The 18,951-nt window shown below is 37.4% G+C and overlaps 2 protein-coding genes across 2 annotated transcripts in view; both read left to right on the top strand.

Annotated features, from left to right (window-relative positions):
- Positions 1 to 18,951, top strand: part of LOC134672532 (inner centromere protein A) — a 100,977-nt gene that overhangs the window by 31,875 nt on the left and 50,151 nt on the right. The window lies entirely within an intron of this gene.
- The window catches only part of LOC134672547 (malate dehydrogenase, mitochondrial-like), a 33,222-nt gene continuing 19,423 nt past the window's right edge, over positions 5,153 to 18,951 (top strand). Inside the window, exons 1-3 of the mRNA XM_063530493.1 lie at positions 5,153 to 5,487; positions 5,929 to 6,142; positions 10,495 to 10,636. Coding sequence (XP_063386563.1) covers positions 5,208 to 5,487; positions 5,929 to 6,142; positions 10,495 to 10,636 — 636 coding nt within the window. The 5' untranslated portion in view covers positions 5,153 to 5,207. The remainder of the gene's footprint in view (positions 5,488 to 5,928; positions 6,143 to 10,494; positions 10,637 to 18,951) is intronic.

Raw genomic sequence — 18,951 nt, forward strand, 5'->3', positions numbered from 1 at the left:
TGACACTAAGTTTCGATATGCCAATACAGTTGTACATCGTCGCTCACAAAAACTTACGTATTGAGTAGTCTTCAAGGGAGTGCTCCCGGTACTGGTTTTCTATCAAATATAGTATCGGTACCGGGAATTCCCGGTTTTCGTCATACAAACTCAGTACCGGGAGCATTCCCTAGTCACAATTAAAACGACATTTTTCAGATGTAATGAATTTAACAATCCGGTCGTCACCGTTCTTACATTACATAACATACATAAGGTAACATAAGGTATAAATATCCTCTTGCCAGGCACTTTTTATTTTGCTGGTTACACGATTAGTAAAACAAAACAACATACACCTTCCTAGCTTTGTCCTTCACAGCAGAAATATTCCTTAATAAATAATTAATTTTCTATGCTTTATGGACTCACTTTTTAGAAAACTCAACAGCCTTCACTAGCCAATAATCCGTCTGCCAATGGAAAGTGTAATCCTATAAGAAAATTCCCAAAAAGGGGTACTAAAGCTGGTATAATAAGCGGCTTACATTACAACATCCGCAGCCATAGTAACGTTCCTCGGGGATATAACGAAGAAAGTGGAACCGCAAAATGCGGAGCGCGCTAACTTGTCCCATCTGCGAGATAAGTGATGTAATAGAACGGGCACGTTTCAGGAGCTTGTAATAATACGACCAACGAGAAGAGAGGACTTGTGATGATAGTACACTCAGCTGTAAAATTGCGTTCAAAATTATCTAAGCACTACTTCATTCATAAGGGAGTAAAAGAATGTGCACGTCATTATCACGTGCTTATAGCTTGGCAAAAAGAGTAGAAATTAAAAAGTGGCAACACTGTAGTGTCGTCCCTTTCAAACCAATTTATATAAGAAAACGGGACGACACTACAGTGCTGCAACTTTTTAATTTCTACTCTTTTTTGCCAAGCTGTAGCTACTTCAGTTGCAGATTGTACAATACAAGAATCGATGTCCTCCAATTAACCAAAATATATTTCATTAGAACAAAAAATCTTCGTTCTCTCTAAAATCTTTAGCAAATACATACAATGCTTTAAAAAATAGTACTCACCTACCAAATAAAACATTTTATATACAAGTAAAAATTGGTTATTTAAAACCCAATAAGACTTAGCTGACTAATATGTAGTACAGTCAACAACAGAGCTATGAATACAGGCAAAGTGCCAAAAATATGTATACACGACCTTAATGTACAGGCAATAAAGTACTGTATACATATTTTTGACACTTTTCCTGTATTCATAGCTCTGTTGTTGACTGTACAAAGAGCAACACACTCTTGACTGTCCATCGGTGGACCTTATGCCTTTTATAATGAGGTCCGTCGATAGATAGTTAACAGTGTAGGCGATGGTACAGTCGACGTCAAAGATGTTTACAATTCTGCACCTTACTCCTTTGTAATAAAGCGAAAAGTGTAAACATATCTTTGACGTCGACTGTACCTAGATGTTTTATCGAAAATAACCTTATTTGGAAATCGGTTAAAAGGGAGCTCTTGATGTGCCTCGGATCAAAACACTAATTGAATGACATGATTGATTACATTGACCTAATTTTAGGATGTAACCTGATATTATTGGCCGAAATACTTTTATGATTTTGTCATTTACCTACATACATGAAATAGAGGAAAATCGTCGTAATTGCTGCACAGATATACTTATAGAATGGGATTATATACTTAGCAAGTTGCAATTGTAGAAAAAGTTAATGAACTATATTCATCAATTTCATCATAATTGTTAAAGATTTGCAAACTAAAATGGATAATGGAGGAGATTAGGGTCCCGATTCGGATTTTGAAATAGACATCTATTAGACATCACCAAGATACGATAACGATATATTTAACCTGTCAAATTTGACATTTGCGCGATTCTGGAGATACTCTTGAACGATTTCCACAGGACATCCACACAACACATGACTTAGAGATCCAATTCAGATCTAATAGATATCTTACTCTATCTAACGTAAAAGTGAAATTTTTTGCCCGAATTGCGCTGCAAAAGAGAACTAGTTGATATCTAAACTATAACGTAATCTAGAATGGATCTAGTACGTGTCGTCTCTTGTGAATAAAGCTTGAACACGCCAAAACGTGGGCACACATTTTTGCTTATAAATTTTGTAAAGGGTGGTTAAATTTTATTTCTTTACTTAAATTAAAATCGCTATAGTATGAGGAACATATGATACCACAATAGTTGTCAATTGTATGATTCGTTTTCATGATAACGAGCTTTAAACAATAACGGAGCGAAATCACTTTGCACCAATAGCATTGGAAAAGTCGATTAGGCTAAGGAAACTTGTGAAAATGTTAATATATCGAGGATCGATTAGTTTTTGTGTTTTTGAAATGTTGCGGAGACGTCAATGAATGGAAAGACAACCAGAAAGCAGAAAAGACGAGATACAAATGAGAAAAAAAAAGAAACTAGGAACATACAGCGTTCTTACATAAAGACCGAAACCTAATTTTTCTTATGTTACAAAAAACGGACAAATATCTCAAATTTATGTAGCTAGCAAGAGCTTACTGCTCCCAAAATAGTGGTGCTAAATGAAATTTGTATGCAAAATGTAGGATATTAAAACGTTTGATCATTTTTAACGTATTTGAGCGTGTTAGGTGTTAGACGATGGTTCTATAGAAATACATACTTCAAGCAATACACAAAATAAAAAGTTTGACTTCTATGAGTTGCTAATACATTCCCGAAGATTGCAAGATAAAAATAATGCTAAGTATCCCCATTATTTATGGTTGAGCCAGCTACTTGTGATTGCATCAAGCGATGCCGTTAATTGATTCGCATAAGGGACATTGACTATAGAAATATATGCAAGAAACATTTGCGAAAATGACCTAAACCTATTTTAAAGAAGCCACAGCTCACAGTTACTATTTTGGTAGCATTCATCGTGTTATCATTACACTATAATAGTGACGAAAGGGTATTAACATGATGGACATGCTGACAATGCCAAAAGGGTACTTTTGGGGGGATGGTAATAAATGAAGGCGGATGGCAATGGACTGGGCCCATATCAATGAATATTTGAAAAAGACACCTGTTAAAGTTATATTATCAACTTATCCGCAAATAACTCTGGCTTGGACTACTTAAACATACAGTAATCATGTCGTGCAAAGTGCCTGTGTCCTGGTCATCACGAAGTCTGTGACATGTCAAATCCTGAGGCTGAAATGATAGTCTAGTATATTAGCATGATAAACTATAATATTTTCAATTATATTCAATATATATTTCGCTCCATTAGACCTTTATTTTCTATTTATTTGTAATTTTATGTGCCCACGTTTTGGCGTGTTCAAGCTTTATCTTGAAGTTCGAATACGGCAGTAGGGGTCGACTAGAAGGAATTAAGAGTCAGATTAGCGTTCACCAGATTTCAAAAAATATCTTAGTACTTACCTTCCGGCTTTCAGTTTTCAGTTGTTCTATTAATGTTACAGGCTATTTTTGAATCTATCCCTACCGTGGAGTGACGATTTTTTTCATCAAGCCGGAAACTTACGGTCCAGTAGCATATTGTATGTGGGTGAGTTTGAACTTTGGACCTGATGCATTATGAAAATTATTTTTCGTTAGAAATTTCCTGTTATTCCCTGAGTAAGTTTTACCCTACTTTGTTCTTTAGAGCAAGTATAACTCCATAAGATAGTGTAAGGGTAATAGAATGAGACAGTTTACGCATAACTTCATACCTGGAACAAACAAGATAAAAAATATATAAATATGTATAAATATTTTTATTACACAAGTTTCCTAAGCTCCTCAGGAAGCTCATGAAGACTTCTATTGAGCTTACTTAGACAACGATATGTATAATGTACATATTGTTGTACTTATGTATAAATACTTATACTTCATCAGCATCACCCGTGATCGTTGCAACTACGTTGGCCGGTGCCCCAAATTAAGTACCTACCCACTTCGCAAATTCGCGTCGCTAAGTATTATAATTGTATAGAAAAGTTGATACTTATGTTAGGGCACCGACTCTTGGCGAGGTTGCGGAAGAGTACTTCGGCGTTCCTGGGACCTCGCCGTATAGCAGAGAGGCGGCCACAGAGGGGTTTTAGTGGGTAAACCTGGGGTCTCATTAGCTCACAACAGGGAGTCCCATACATAACCATCCCGGCCCGACTGTACATAGGTACCTATATCTTGTCGAATTTAAAATATCTTCGTTAACCCAAGTTGGTCTGACAAATCTGTCCAAATACTACGAACAATTTTAGATAAGTGGCAAAGAAACCAATAGCAGATGAGTACCTAAGCTATAAATACAGCAATGTCAAGGCGGCTCGTTGGCCGACCCCGACCGCTTTCCCTCTCCGTTGTTCGACAAAGTCTATAAATAAGTCGGAAGCTCCATATTGCCTTTGCATTCATTAACTTCAGTTATTGGAAATATTGGAATGCATCCAGTCGGAATTGCAATGCTGCTTCAACTGGCTGAATGGCTGAGATAATTATGAAACGGAAGGGGTTGTATAATGTATACCTTGGCTCCTGCATTCCTTTTGTTGTAAGGTTGTTGAGTTGAATTAAACACACAATAGCGTTTCGAACATCTGAGGGGCATACCCGAGTCATGTTTTTATTTGTAGGGGTTGCCTCGAAATGGTTTAAGTTCTATTGGCAAATTGCAAATGACACACACTATTTCCGACAAAAAAGTTACAATTTTGCGATATATTATTACAGCTACGAACCGCTTGCGTACAAACCCGATAATATTGAATGTGTGACATCGACATGACATCGGAAAAAAAGACTAATTCTTGCCAGTATACGAATGAGAACAAACATTACCACATCGAAAGACCTAGAATACCACTAAGGATTAAGAACCCAAAAATTACGTGTTTTCAGGCTGAGCTATCATTTCATCTACAATTTCGTACTTTAGTAGCAATAGTAGTAATCGTAGATAGTACTTTTGTGCTTTACTATGTTTTTACTTTAACCTGTTTCGATACTTCCGATGTTTCGAACAATCCTGGCTGGTGATATTTTTTATATACAACAAGAATAATAAACTCCGAGAAAACGTCTAAAACTGTCAATAACATAAAAATTTCACCACAGCATGCCAAATTATCCAGCAACAAATTTATAAAAATTTCAAACCCAAAAACAGGATGACATCACTCACAGTATTAACCGGTTGGCAATTTTTGTCCAGCTTCAAGACCCGTTCAAATCTCGTCGTTTGGAGTGTATCCTCACTTCGGTGGTACGCGAAGCACAAGCCACCATGTGACCCTCTTAAAGAAAACCCTCCATGTAGAAGAGCGTATGTTGATATACCTCCAGAAGTAGACCCCAAATGTCCTGAACCTTGTGATCCTTACGAGAAGCAGAAAGGCATTTTGCATAAAATTAAATTACGGATTACTGAAGGAGGGACTAACTTTGGCAGTAAGTGTGCTTTCAAGTATGTATAGTATACAGAGTTGAAGACAAGCTAAATATAAAATATGTAGTATCTATGTATAAGGGCCAGTTGCACCAACCACAGCAGACTGATCAACATCACTCAGCAGTTAACTATGAAACTCCCCGTACGATAGCGAACGCTTTAACGGTGACAAATGGTTTGGTGCAACCGACCCTTAGTATCTTAGTTGGACGTTAATAGACCTGATTCTGATAATGACTTATTTATTAAAATACTAAGGTGTTCCTTAGAGTTATTAAACAATCCCTTGCTGTTTGGTTACCACTGTTAACTATAAATTAACTAATGATTTATCTAAAAACATGACACCATAGCAAACCTTTCATTTGGACGTCAAAGTGGCCCAGCATGTGATACTGATAAAGTACCTATAAATATCATAAATATAATAATTTCTGCAGCTCCATTCCGCTGGCTTGAGTGTAAGCCATGCAAAGCCGAAGAAGAAGAGCCAGAAAAGGAAGAGACCACTAAAGAAGTTGTGGAAAAGCCTAAGAAAGAGGTTATTCCTTGTGTGGAAGAGAGACCAGGCTTGCAGGTGTCAGTGCTCGGCGCAGATACTGGTGTTGGGCAATATGTGGCACTGTTGCTCAAGCAGTGCCCGTATATGAAAAAGTAAGTCTAGTTCGAGCAGTGGTTCTTAGATTTTCAATGATTCATGATTTTTTTTACCAGGGATCTTCAACTGTTTGGAAGTTAATACTTATGTCGGGAAAAGAAAATTTGAAATAGAGGAATATTATTATTAATGGCTCTATTGCTCGAAAAGATGGCACGATACCGTTGGTCTATCCTCGATTAGATTGCGATAGAGTGTAGGTAGAATGTAAGCTCTTTCAAATAGCTTTAGCAATGTACCCTTTCAAGTGTTCTATTTATACAAGGCATCTGACATTTCTGGACGCAATATAAACGGTTAGCCGTTACAGTCCCACCAACTTCCTAAATGTCACGTACTGCGAACATTTCCCTAAGGGTGTGCCCTGATTTAAGTAGGTAGATTATTCCAACAGAATATTTGTGAAACCGACTTAACACTTCTAACCCTTTAACAGAGAACATACGTCTGTTCAAAAAATATTTAACTTCGAAATAGCTTCTTTGTGTTTTATGCATGTAGGCACAGTCTATAAAACAATACAATCATTCGACGAAGCCGTCTTTACAGGGCAATCGTGCGAGGGGTAAGTCGCGCGTACCCGAGCTGCATACATCGCCATTGTTAGTAGCTCGGTACTACTTCGCGTGTCTTATTTGAAATGTTGTTTGTGTTGGTGTGTAAAAATCTGTGACAACCCTACTGTGTTTCTGTGCGGTGTCGGCATTTACTCAAACATCAAAGGCGTCGGCCCACTGTTACTTTTTTCACTATGCCCTAGGTATATGTTGCGCGTTGTGTTTCTGTTTTATCTGGTGCTGGATGTTTCAATGTTCCATGCCTGCACTTTTTATTTTATGTGTGCCGTGTACACTTACAGTAAAGACTTCGTCAGTTGTCAGTTCAGTGTTCTTTCAGTTTCTAAATACGTAACAGTATTGCCAGTTCAGCCCAGACATATTACCCAAGAAAAGCTAATTTGCCAACAAACTGTTATATCTTGTATAGCTATACCGCGGAGGCAGCGAGCCGTGACGTCACCGCTTCACGAAACAGGCCGTGTATTCCCATTACACCCGCGAGGTCGGGCAAGTCTATGTTTTGTGCAATCCAGTGTAATATGATCCGTAAAAACTATGGGAGATCGAAAAAAGCCCTTATAATACTTAACAATTACCATCTTGGCACTCCTTAACTATGCGTTTCTGAAGAAACTTCCAGCGTTGCCCAGCTAAACTGTGAACTGTCGCCCGCGGTGTTACAGGACCGAGACGACCTTCAAACTTAAAAAAATTGCGTGATCCCATTTTAAATGCCATCTTTCAACACATTTAGTGTTGCAGTTGTCCGTGGACAACGATCATTGCTTACCATCTGGTGATTCGTCTGCTCATATGCCTCCTATCCTACGAGTATATCATAAAAAATAGTGGTTCGCTAATGTGACAAACGCTGGATGCGGGTGGCGCAAGACCGGTCATTGTGGCACTCTTTGGGCTCCCCCAACATAGGCCTCCGCCTATGTCCAGCAGTGGACGGGACGTCCTCTGGCTGATATGATGATGATGATGATGAATGTGACAAAATTTCCCATGCTCGGCAAATGGCAGGAATAATGTGCCGTCCCGTTTGCCGGCCACACGGGCCACAGGGGACCGTTCCGCGCCGCTGTCAAAACATAATTTTGTACGGGACTGCGATAAAATTTATCTTGCTGTACGTGTACTCGTATACAGGAACGTTTTTGCATTGCTTGAATAGATTGGGTGATTCTGAAATTTAATAGTTACAGATTGCAGTGTAGTGCAACGACAGCAAAGTACATAGGTACCTACATAATTGTATTTACAGGTTTTCTCATTTTATGTAAAATAAGAGGGTGATGCGCGAAAATTTCCAAATGTAGGAAAATTTTTACGGCACAACAAAAATGACGTGCCCAATAATGAAAAGAGGTGCAATATCAACTGAATTGTAGCATTATATGTAATGATATAAAATATGTATATACTTATGTATTATTTTAAAAATACTAATATGTCGCTTGCGTGAAATACCTATTTATTACACAAATACCAGTCAATAGTCTCTGCCTACGCAAACAACAAAGTACTTAAGTACTTGAAATGAACTTTAAAAATGTAAGATTTGTACCCAGCCGGGAAGGAAGTTAAAAGACTGAAGATTCTAGAGGCGCCTCATGAATCCGTGATGGTCCCTCGTGGGCGTCTGCCGTTGGCGGCTTTTGTCTCTCCCTATTGATAATCTGTTGGTAAACTGCACCTACAATGCTGCTTGCATTTAAGAATATTGGCCTTTTGTCTGAGAGAATACAGAAAAAATAATTTGGGGATAAAATGTCATGTCTAGTTATTTTATTATAGTTAGTTGTGATTACTCTGTTTCGTGCGAATTTTACTGATGTTTTCATAAAATCATACCAGTGTTAACATAAGGTACCTAGGTACCTGTACTTAGGCTCACTCTGTAACGAAACTACTATAACAAGTGAAAGAACGGAGCTATGTCACTTAAGGTACAAATAATGGCGTTCTTCCATATTTTTATTCATTTCCCATCTTCATATTCCTATCATTACTCTACACAGTGTTGCCCTGTAGATTACTACTACAAGCACTTTGATTGCTAGGATTTAAAAACCGAGTAGGAGCTTCAGGCTGAGCGCAGCCTCGTTTGAACAATCGTTTAAGGTAAACGACACTGATCACAATTCACAAGTGGGTTGTGACTTTCATATCCAAACTAAGTAAGTATTGTGGTTTTATACCACCCTGAACAAATGCTGCACTCACTTCCTAAGCGATAACACGACCACTTAGATTCATAACATAACACTACCGAGTGGAAGATTACTATAACTACTCGTACATTCACTCGTAGGTATTTGTTGGCCAGAGCCGGCGACAAATCTGCCGTACACTCGCGTGCGAGTACTGGGCGTATATTTCTTCTCCATTTTTGCACAGTATTATCATAAAGCATTTCTCTCTCCCCTCCCTTTTTATTATTTATCACTCACAGTCACGCTACGATATGTTGCAAAGTCCAGGGATGACCACGGATGGCCTATACTTTTGTAGATATACTTTAAACTACGCGCTTGGCAGGCCATGCTACGCGATGTGTAGCATAGACAATTCGAGTTGAAAAAATTTACACACAAAGATTTACAAACCAAACGCCTAAACCCTTATACTTATCTATTAAAAAGTATTTCCCCGTGAACTTCAACAACATGTCGTGCGTTTCCCTCATATTTTCGCATCATGTTTTCTGGTACGTGCGTCCTTATAAAAACTTTCTTTAGAGGCCTATGGTGCCGTCACTGTGCCACGTCTATACCAATAATCAATAATAACAAACACTGCTTTGAAACAATTGTCATTAAAGACACTGCTTAACTTAAGCCAGCTTTCCGCAATCTACCCATCCAAAGTTTACATACATGCGATACATGCTTATGCGGAAATTGCGATTTTCACAGCCTCGTAATGGATATACCCAACATTCCAACACAACGTTAATACACACACGCACCAGCCGTCATTTACGATTCGCACGGCGTTGCTTTCACGTAACTATTCGAGGACCATACTTACATCAAATTTTAACAGAAGCCTTAGACATGCCTTTATATGGATCATTCGAGTGAACGTAATAAAAGGCGTTGAGATTTTACGAGCGGCCGTGACTCGCAGTCCCTGCTGTTTATCGCATACTTTTTATTGCTAAACCTGGCTGTACATTCCTTTAGCTTAGCGACCACACGGATCAGATCTTCTTGTCTTTTATACTCCTGGTAATCTGAATCATTTTTAAATTGGGTAAGCTGGACAACAAATGGGAAGGAGTTAAGCAAAAGAAGACTTGATAGCGGCGTAATCACTCCAGCTATTATATTGGTGGAAAGATTTGCATTCAATCCATCTACTGCAGCTTTAACCTGGCCTATCTAATCGACAATTATCGTAGCGATTGGTACCATTCGCTATTCCTTGAACCACAAGTCATTCAATAATAACAGTCTTATAAAGTTATCCTGAAGACCCTTGGGGAAATCCTTTGCGCAGTTCTAAAGTTCGTTATCATAACAGAAAAACTTATATTTACTGGTTTGCTTAAAGCATTTTTAACTCTATCTCTTTATGCAATCGGATCACACGGCCTGAAACAATCAATTGTTTTCGGGACCACTTAACCGAATCTTTATAGCTGGAATATGCAAGAGCGATAGAGAGAACGATAACGTTTTTAAATTTTTTTGGTGTTGGCGGTAGACCCTCAGTTCTGTTGCTCGCAGCATCCCGATACCAAAACTTAATTATCGTCACACCCGCTTATATTTCAGATTGCGTCTCTATGAATCAAAATGTCCCGATGGCTGCACCCGATGCCTGGGAAATATAGTGCAAGATCTGCTGCACATTAACACCAACTGCCGCATCGAGGCGTTCAGTTGCCAGAACTATGAGCTGGAACGGTGTTTGCAGGTGTGTGGTCCCAATAAATATATTTAGACTGCAATATCTGAATCAGGAGTTCAGCTACCAGAACTTTTGAGTTGGGAAGGTGTTTACAGATTTGCTTATTGGAATATTGTTAATAGTACAACATATGATTATGTTGATATGATAATATCATTATGCGTAAAGCACCATACCACAGAATAAATAATAGTACTAGGTACAGAAGACTCACTCTCTAACAAAACGCGTCTGTTACGATCAGCACAGATATGGCCGCTAGGTGGCGACAGCGCCACGCGCGGCTTATGGCTTTCCCCAAAATTGGGGTGGAACGGATGTACTTTTAGCTACCTGTAGCAAAGCGGCGAAATCGCGGAATGAGCCACCCCTGACCATACCCAAAAGTATCGTACTACATTCATTGAGTACTGGCTATATTTTTTTTTTCAAAAAACACAATTTGACTGAATCAATACCATGTTACCCAGGCGTTTTGAGCATGTTCTAGAATTTCTAGATGGTCGTGCTGTAAAGACAGTGCGTAGTTTAGACACAATAGTACTACCACGAATTTAGCACCGGCGTGGTTCGTCTACACATCATTGCAATTAAAACAGCCAATGGTAATAACTAAGTTACGTAAATCCTGGGCAATCCTATTGTCATAAAAATGTAAAACGTTTGAGCCGCAGATTCTTTTAGGTTTTAATGCAACTCGGGTTTTATGTTAAGCGGCTTCATTTAATCCTTATTCAAATAGCATTTGTCGTAAAATCTGCATCTTCAATTTGATTAGACCGACGTGGGGAGTAGGGACCTAAATATAACTTAGAATTTTTTACTTGTTACATAATTATATTGCATGGCCAATATAATTGTAGCTGTATTAGGTATACAGAATGACTATATGTACTACGAAATCAGAGCATCCGATTTAACTGATAACGAATGTGTACTCAGAACTCTTCTGGCATTCACCATTTGCATATCTCACTCCTCGGTCCCAAACTTCTTGGCTGTTTTAAATGTTTACTCACTCCAAGTCCAAAGTTCAATCGTAAAAGCAACCTAAATTTGCATATCGACACAAAGCAAATTAAAACGTCATACAGAGTTTGCCACAGCCTGTGTTTTTTTATGATGTTAAAATAAGACTATTTAATTAAGAAATATGTATATTTGATTGTGCGTTACTCGATTAGGATCTATTTAATGAAGATTGGTTAGTTAATCATCAACATTAACGTTATGATCAACTTTTGTAGTGTTGTCATTCTGGCTTATTTTCCAAGTGGCAATGGCAGCACAGTCTGTTAGAAAAATTGCTGTATCGAATTGCGGTAGGTAACTACCACAAAAATGCATGTTTGGCAAAATTAAAACCATAAAGTTATTTTCCCCTGGACAACAAACCATAACCATGGGCACGACTGGCACAAATTCATTTAACATTTATTGGCACACACTTTCACACTTGTGTGCGTGCGTGCGTGCGTGCGTGCGTGTGGGCCGGCGGGCGGGCGGCTGTGTGTGTGTGTGTGTGTGTGTGTGTGTGTGTGTGTGTGTGTGAGTGAGTGTGTGTGTGTGTGTGTGTGTGTGTGTGTGTGTGTGTGTAAGAGTGATAGAGACTTAAACTAATTGGCTTATCAAAGTTTGCTGTAGGTAAGCCTTGAGTCAATTCACCTACATATCCGTCACCAAAGAGAATATCAATGAAATGAAATGAAATGAAATAAACAGGGTAAATAAACCTGTTTTGTGGAGCACGACCCAGTTGCGAGGCTAACTAATATAATCAAGTCAGCGACTAAGAATAGGGAATACCTACAGTACTAACAAAAAACCCTAATTTTCCGGTTTTTCTACAAAACGTCCCTTACGAGTATCGTTAGTGTAAAGCTGACGTAGGTTATTGTATTGTTGAACTTTTCCCCGCCCAGGGATGCCAACTTAGTGGTTTTACCACTAAATTTAGGGAGAAATAAATCAGCTAGGGGTTTTTTTAGGGGCTAAATAATTTTAGTGGTTTTTTTAGGGTTTTTTTTTAAGAGTAGGAAAGTGCGGCAAATTTGAAAAAATGTAGGCGCGAAGGGATATCGTCTCATAGAAAATTTTAATTTAACGCCTTTTTCTACTGACAATATTTTCTTGACCATCTATGTATAATGTTCATATGTATGATCATTAAAATGTCGAACCGGTTGAAAATCATAATAATTTCTAAATTTGGGAAATCTATAATAATTTCTTTTATTTTTTATTTAGTGGGTTTTCCAAAATAATAGTACAGTTTTAGGTGTTTTTAAGTTGAGCTCAGGGGTAAAAAAAAATTGGAGTTGGCAACCCTGTCCCCGCCTATTTTTTTGAACGACGTGATATTTCCACGGTAAACTGTTGATTCAAATATTAATCGGCGCCCTAAAAGCGAACCCTTTTCCTGGGAAATTCATAAGTAATGTTTATCCCTTTTACGGTGTTTAAACACATAGGACGTTTGCACTAAGCAGGCTAAATAGCGTAAATATATTCAATCTCTTTTCGTAATTTAATCACCCGTTTTTTTAACAAATATCGATTACATATTAAAATTGTCATATTGAAATTGTAGCGTACTTAAAAATGACGTGTCTGGCAACAAATAAACTCAAATATCCTCGAGAAATTGAGAACAGGACAAATCAAACATTTTATGAAAATTACACAGGCAAACAAACAAAATAAAAAATGTTTTTTCAAAGTTTTACAAACTCGTTAAAAAGGAGGAAAATTTGATTACAGCACGTTGTGAGGTCACATGGTACTTCTTCTAAACACGTCAGGTCAACTTAACATTAATTAATTGTAGACCTGGAGTGTCCTTTAAATAAAATCATTATTTTGGTAGAAAATAAGCTCTTTTAAAGAAATGACATAATATTCAATAAACTCGATTCTTTGTTGAAGTATTATTCGCAGAAAGCCGTCGACCTCTGAGGGCCAATCGATACTATTACGTCTACAGCTAATACCAGTCCACACTCTTTATCGTTTGATCGACTTTATGCAAATGGAGCATTCCACGGGCGGGCTGTCCCGTACAAACGCATTTTATTTACTGTGTTGCGACTTTTTTCTCGGCATTTGAAGCAGGCGATTATTTTTCTGTGCATATTTTTGACCATTTGTCATAGAAAAAGAAACTCTTATACCTTTAAATCTTCAGAAACTTCGCGTTTGTACGGGGCAACGGTAGACAATTTCATGGAATGCTCCAAATATTGTTATTACTAATAACTTTTTAGCTTTATAGTTTCAATATAATACTAATATGATATGACTGCTTTAATTATTCTGTTGTGTCTACTCATTTCCCGAACAGCCAATGGAAAGTCGATACCTATATTTGCGAAATTTTTCTTCATAAAATCTTTTCGAAACAATCTTCTCCATTTCCAATGTAGATATATTCTTCAATTTATGTACCTACTTTATTCTTCACGTAATGTACCTATTTACAGACACTCATACAAGGTTATTCAAAGGCCCAAATTCAGCCGGCGTATTATGGATAGCTTTATCCATCTTTATCCACGTGATAAAACAACTGTCACTTTTTAACGGGATCCTATCTCATCACATAATATGTAATTGATTGTCATAATGTAATGTTACGCATAAATGTCTTTTCGCATATTTCTTCTCCAGCTGAAACAGAAAGTATTTTCGAAAATATTTTGCATAGGTTGTGTAGAATAGGGTAGGTTAGGTTAGGTTAGGTTTGTGTTATAATTTTTCAGAAATGTTAATATTTCCAGCGCAATAACAATTATGCGAAATGAGTTTTATGCGTAACATTACATTAGGACAATCAATTTTATTATTATGCGACCCAATATGGACCCCTTTTTAACACCGTGGGATAGAAAGTGACGGATACCGTTTTATCACGCTGTCACGTAGACAAAAACGACCATCATATCTCAATTGGTTTCACACTCGAAGATAAATCGACGTGCAACGTTAAATAGTTTTAAAACGAGCTCAAATTGAGTGTACAGGCTAAAGTGGTTCGGCGCCAATCTGTCTGGCCGCGGCGGGGATAGATTCCCTTCTCTAGACACTCCCATACGAGACCCCAGACACAGATTATACTTATTATACAGACAGAAGCACCACACTAAAACTACGTCGACACATTTCTGAACGACAGTTCTCGGCCACGAATCTTCCGTTCCGTGAATCATCTTTTGAACATATTTGTTCCAGTATATATAGAAAAATTTGGCTGGGAATCATTCCAAATTCGAGAAGAGGTTTCATCGAATGTTAGTCTAAAAGTGTCAGCTATTTCCAGATAATTTATGCAAATGACGAATATTGAAATTGTCTTTGAACATCCAGCAAAAGGAATGTTGTATTCCAAAGGGCCTACTTGCGAAAAACGAAAAGATAAATCTATTTTTTTGGTTTTTCGCGGTAGGGCCTCTGCTATTACGCAGCAGAATGTTCAGTCAGCAGCAAAAGTTGCTAAGCAGGCGAGGTGTTCAAAATTACCTTAACACGCTCTTATTATCTCAATAATAAAGTAAAGTAAAGTATTTATTAATTGGGTAGGTAAAGTTTTTTGAAGATAGGCAAATTATATTTTTTTCCGATAGTATTCATTACAGCAATCACGGAAATGCAGCTCTTTTATTTTTATTTCATTTTATTGATTAAATATAATTTTTTAAATGATCGATATGACGTTTGTGAGGTGGAATGGCAGATCCCAATAATTCCTTTGCGTGTCGTAAATGGTACGAGATAGAAAAAAAAAACGATGTCAACTGTCAGTGTCACTTAGCTCTCATTCCCGAAAAATAACGGACAAGCCTCATGTTACCTTGTGAATTGCTATTAATGTTATCATTGAGATTTTCGACGACCTCAGCACGACCCACGGACTTCTGATTCCCCACGACATCTGCGCGTATTTGGACAAAGATTGAATTTACTTTCGATAACTTGGCACTGCATAATTATTGGACAACGTTTTCTTCCCCACCCCTACACGACGGCCCCTGCGCTGACCCTTGGACAGAGTTTTGCAAGAAAAATAAGCGAGTTCATACGAGATTGCGAGCAGATTCTACAAATTTGAAATTATTATCATAACAGTGATAAGCACAATGCCGTTGAATTAGAGGAGCAATGGCCGTACAGGAGTACGTATCCGTGAAATACATAGGTACATAAAACTATCTTCACTTGTGTTTTGATTTTTATTATTATATTGCCATGAACTGTTAAGTTCGTAAACAAGAAATCGGTCTAATTTTTTCTAACAATTTCAACCATCTGTTAGTTTTGTGTGGTTATCCTCATTTTATGAATGTTGTTCTTATTTTCAGGTGGATGTAAACATTCATTGGCGGTATTATACTGATGGCTAATTAGAACCATTGAGCCATGACATACTTCCTTGCAGTGTTATTCGGCTAAGCCTCGAGCATCCTGTGAATCTGAAGGATATAATTATTTCCATAAAAAAGAGCAATCGAATTAGGACCAAGATATCCCGAGAATCTAAAGACATTTTATAAAAAATGCAATAAAATGAAAATGGGAGACTCTCTTATTTTAACAATGTTACAAGATCATGACAATGTTATGGTCTATACTTATTAAAATTTTAAAACCAACATGTCTTTATCTTTGACTTGAAAATGTACAAATGATTTGGGTTAAGTTTTATGAAATGCAACTTATGCTAAAAATCTATTATTATTATATGTCAAATTATCGTGAACTCGATGTTGCTTAAGGCGTATCCAGATTAGTCAATTTTTCGCCAATCTGATTAAATTGCCCGATCGAATCGGGACGTGCGGACGCAAACGCCAATTTGGCTCGCCGAATTCAACCGCCGATAATGACCGATAAAATGAGGTGCGGACACAAGAACACCAATTTGTGAGCCTAGTATTTTCGTTATGGGGCATTTTTTCAATTTAAATGTCTCTAATATCACCATAAATCTAAAATTGGAGATTGACGCCAATTTCATTTCTGATCAAATCGACCGATTTTATCAGTCCCGTCTGGATACCGCTTTAGCACCGCGAAAGGGCGCTGCGCGGTGCGCCCGGATTGACGCATGCGCGTACCGTATGCTTAGTATCTATGGTAATATAATTTTAAAAAATATGCAAATAAAAGGCGGCAAAGTTTATTCGTTGTGCAATACTCAATAAGTTACCGCTTGTTATTTTAATACTCGTAATAAACAAAATGAGTTCAAGTGACGAAAACGACCTGGAATAGACGGCACACCGCCTCATTTGAAAGCAGAAACAAACTTAATAATGAATAACTAGCTTCCTGCTAAGTCCAGGGACAAATACAACAGGACTTACGACATGCTCATGCTGTGAAAGGACACAAGAAGGACAGCCAAAACGCAAGAAACACCTACTCTGAAAATGGTTTTTAGCGTATTTCTGTGACCAAGTGAAAACTAAAAAGCCATCTACATTTAATATAAACTAAGAATATGCGTTGTTTTTTTAATTGTATTCGCGTCACTTTACCCCTATTAAATACGCTTTACTAAATTGAATTTGTTTTATTTCCTCACATAATTTGAGAATAGTGCTTACTATGTATACCTCAATGGAAGCAAAAATGTAGTATTTTTGCGAGTTGATACACTTGCTACTTGTGTATAGTGGCAAATGTATTAAACCCGCAATCAACACTAATCAATATGTAAACAGGCCCCAACGTGAAGCACATTTACCCTACAGACATACTTATCCATATTGACCATATTTGAACCTTTCAACTCTCTTCAAGGGCACGCCACACAGCGTGATCCTATATACTGTTGTAATGTTAATGCTTAAGGATAATAATTTGTGGATTTATAAAATAAAACGAAACGGAATTTACTGGATTTATATTATATTATTTTGGATTTATATTATAAGTTTTTTTTTTTTTTTAGTTTATTTATTCACTTTATATTTTTATACAATTTTTACATGCATGCCACTATTGAAAACCTCTAGGGTTTATGTAATAGTTGGCGAGATCGCGCGGTCCACTCCGCGTTTGCTTAATACTATTATTACATCTATTACATGCTTAGTTGTGGTTCGGTAAACACAACTTAATCTATAAATATCAAAATCTCTGCTTCTGTTTTATACATTAATCTAGACTTAGGTAGTATTTTTTTAGGATTGGCATACATTTGCCGTGATTTTCAACAATGTTAATGAGATCGTACTGTAAATTCTTAGGTAAGGTGTTTAATACATATGGGAGTAGAAATTCAGTTACTCTTTTACCGTATACATTGTTACTTTTTGGTGTTGTATATGAAGGTAGATAGTCTAAGGTACGTAAATTACTGGAGCGAGTTTTTTTATCTAATGAGGGTATGATTTTACACTCCTCTGTTACTAAGGACAAACAAAACCTATCAAAGACGTTAATAACTTTGCAATGTTTAAATAGGCCTTTTTTATCATTTTTATATTTTTCTTTAATTTTATTCGGTACAATTGTTTTCAGAAGTGCTGTTTGTAGGTTATAGATTTGTTCCAAGTAGGTTTTGTATGTCCGCCCGTAGCTTGTGATACCATAACATATAATTGAGTCGGCAAGTGATAGGTAAAGCATACGTAGTGTATTGTATGGGAGTTTGTATTTGAGCAATGTTAAGTTAGCCATGACGGATCTAAGTTTTGAACATATGTGATCTATGTGCGGTCCCCAATTGAAGTTGTTATCTATAATTAGGCCTAAATAGGTGTGGTGGTTGACAAGTTCGAGCGTATCGCATTTACAGTTATTGTTAGGGTTATGTAAGCAGTAATGTGTGTGCGCTACGATGTTAGGGACCCGTATTTCTTTAGTGTATGGCGATCGTATGTGTGTTTTCTAAAGTACAGTCGCCATCAGATATATTGGTGCAGCTAGGGTGCTCATAAATATCTAAACACGCCTCTATTATCAGGGCGTGCGTGTTCAGATATTGTGAACACCTTGCCGAGCCCATATATAATAGCCAATAACGACCTAGTTATAAGACTATTACAATCTTAATCATCATGTATGTATAATACAACAATCACGTTTATATAGTCCTCACAAACGTATAAGTTACCATTTTGGCCAATATATCTTCAAAGTTTGGCACCGAATCGCTGTTAAAGACTTTGGTGTGCTCAAATACGCTGAATTTGGAAAGTAACGTCTGTACTTCCTACAAGACGGTACGACGCACTTTTGAGTTCATCTCTGTAATATTCTATTTCCATTCGAACGTTTCCGGGATCGTCTCCATCTATTGTGTTGATACTGAGATCCAA

Source organism: Cydia fagiglandana, chromosome 17 (genome assembly GCF_963556715.1).
Source record: "Cydia fagiglandana chromosome 17, ilCydFagi1.1, whole genome shotgun sequence".
Taxonomy (NCBI): Eukaryota; Metazoa; Arthropoda; class Insecta; order Lepidoptera; family Tortricidae; genus Cydia; species Cydia fagiglandana.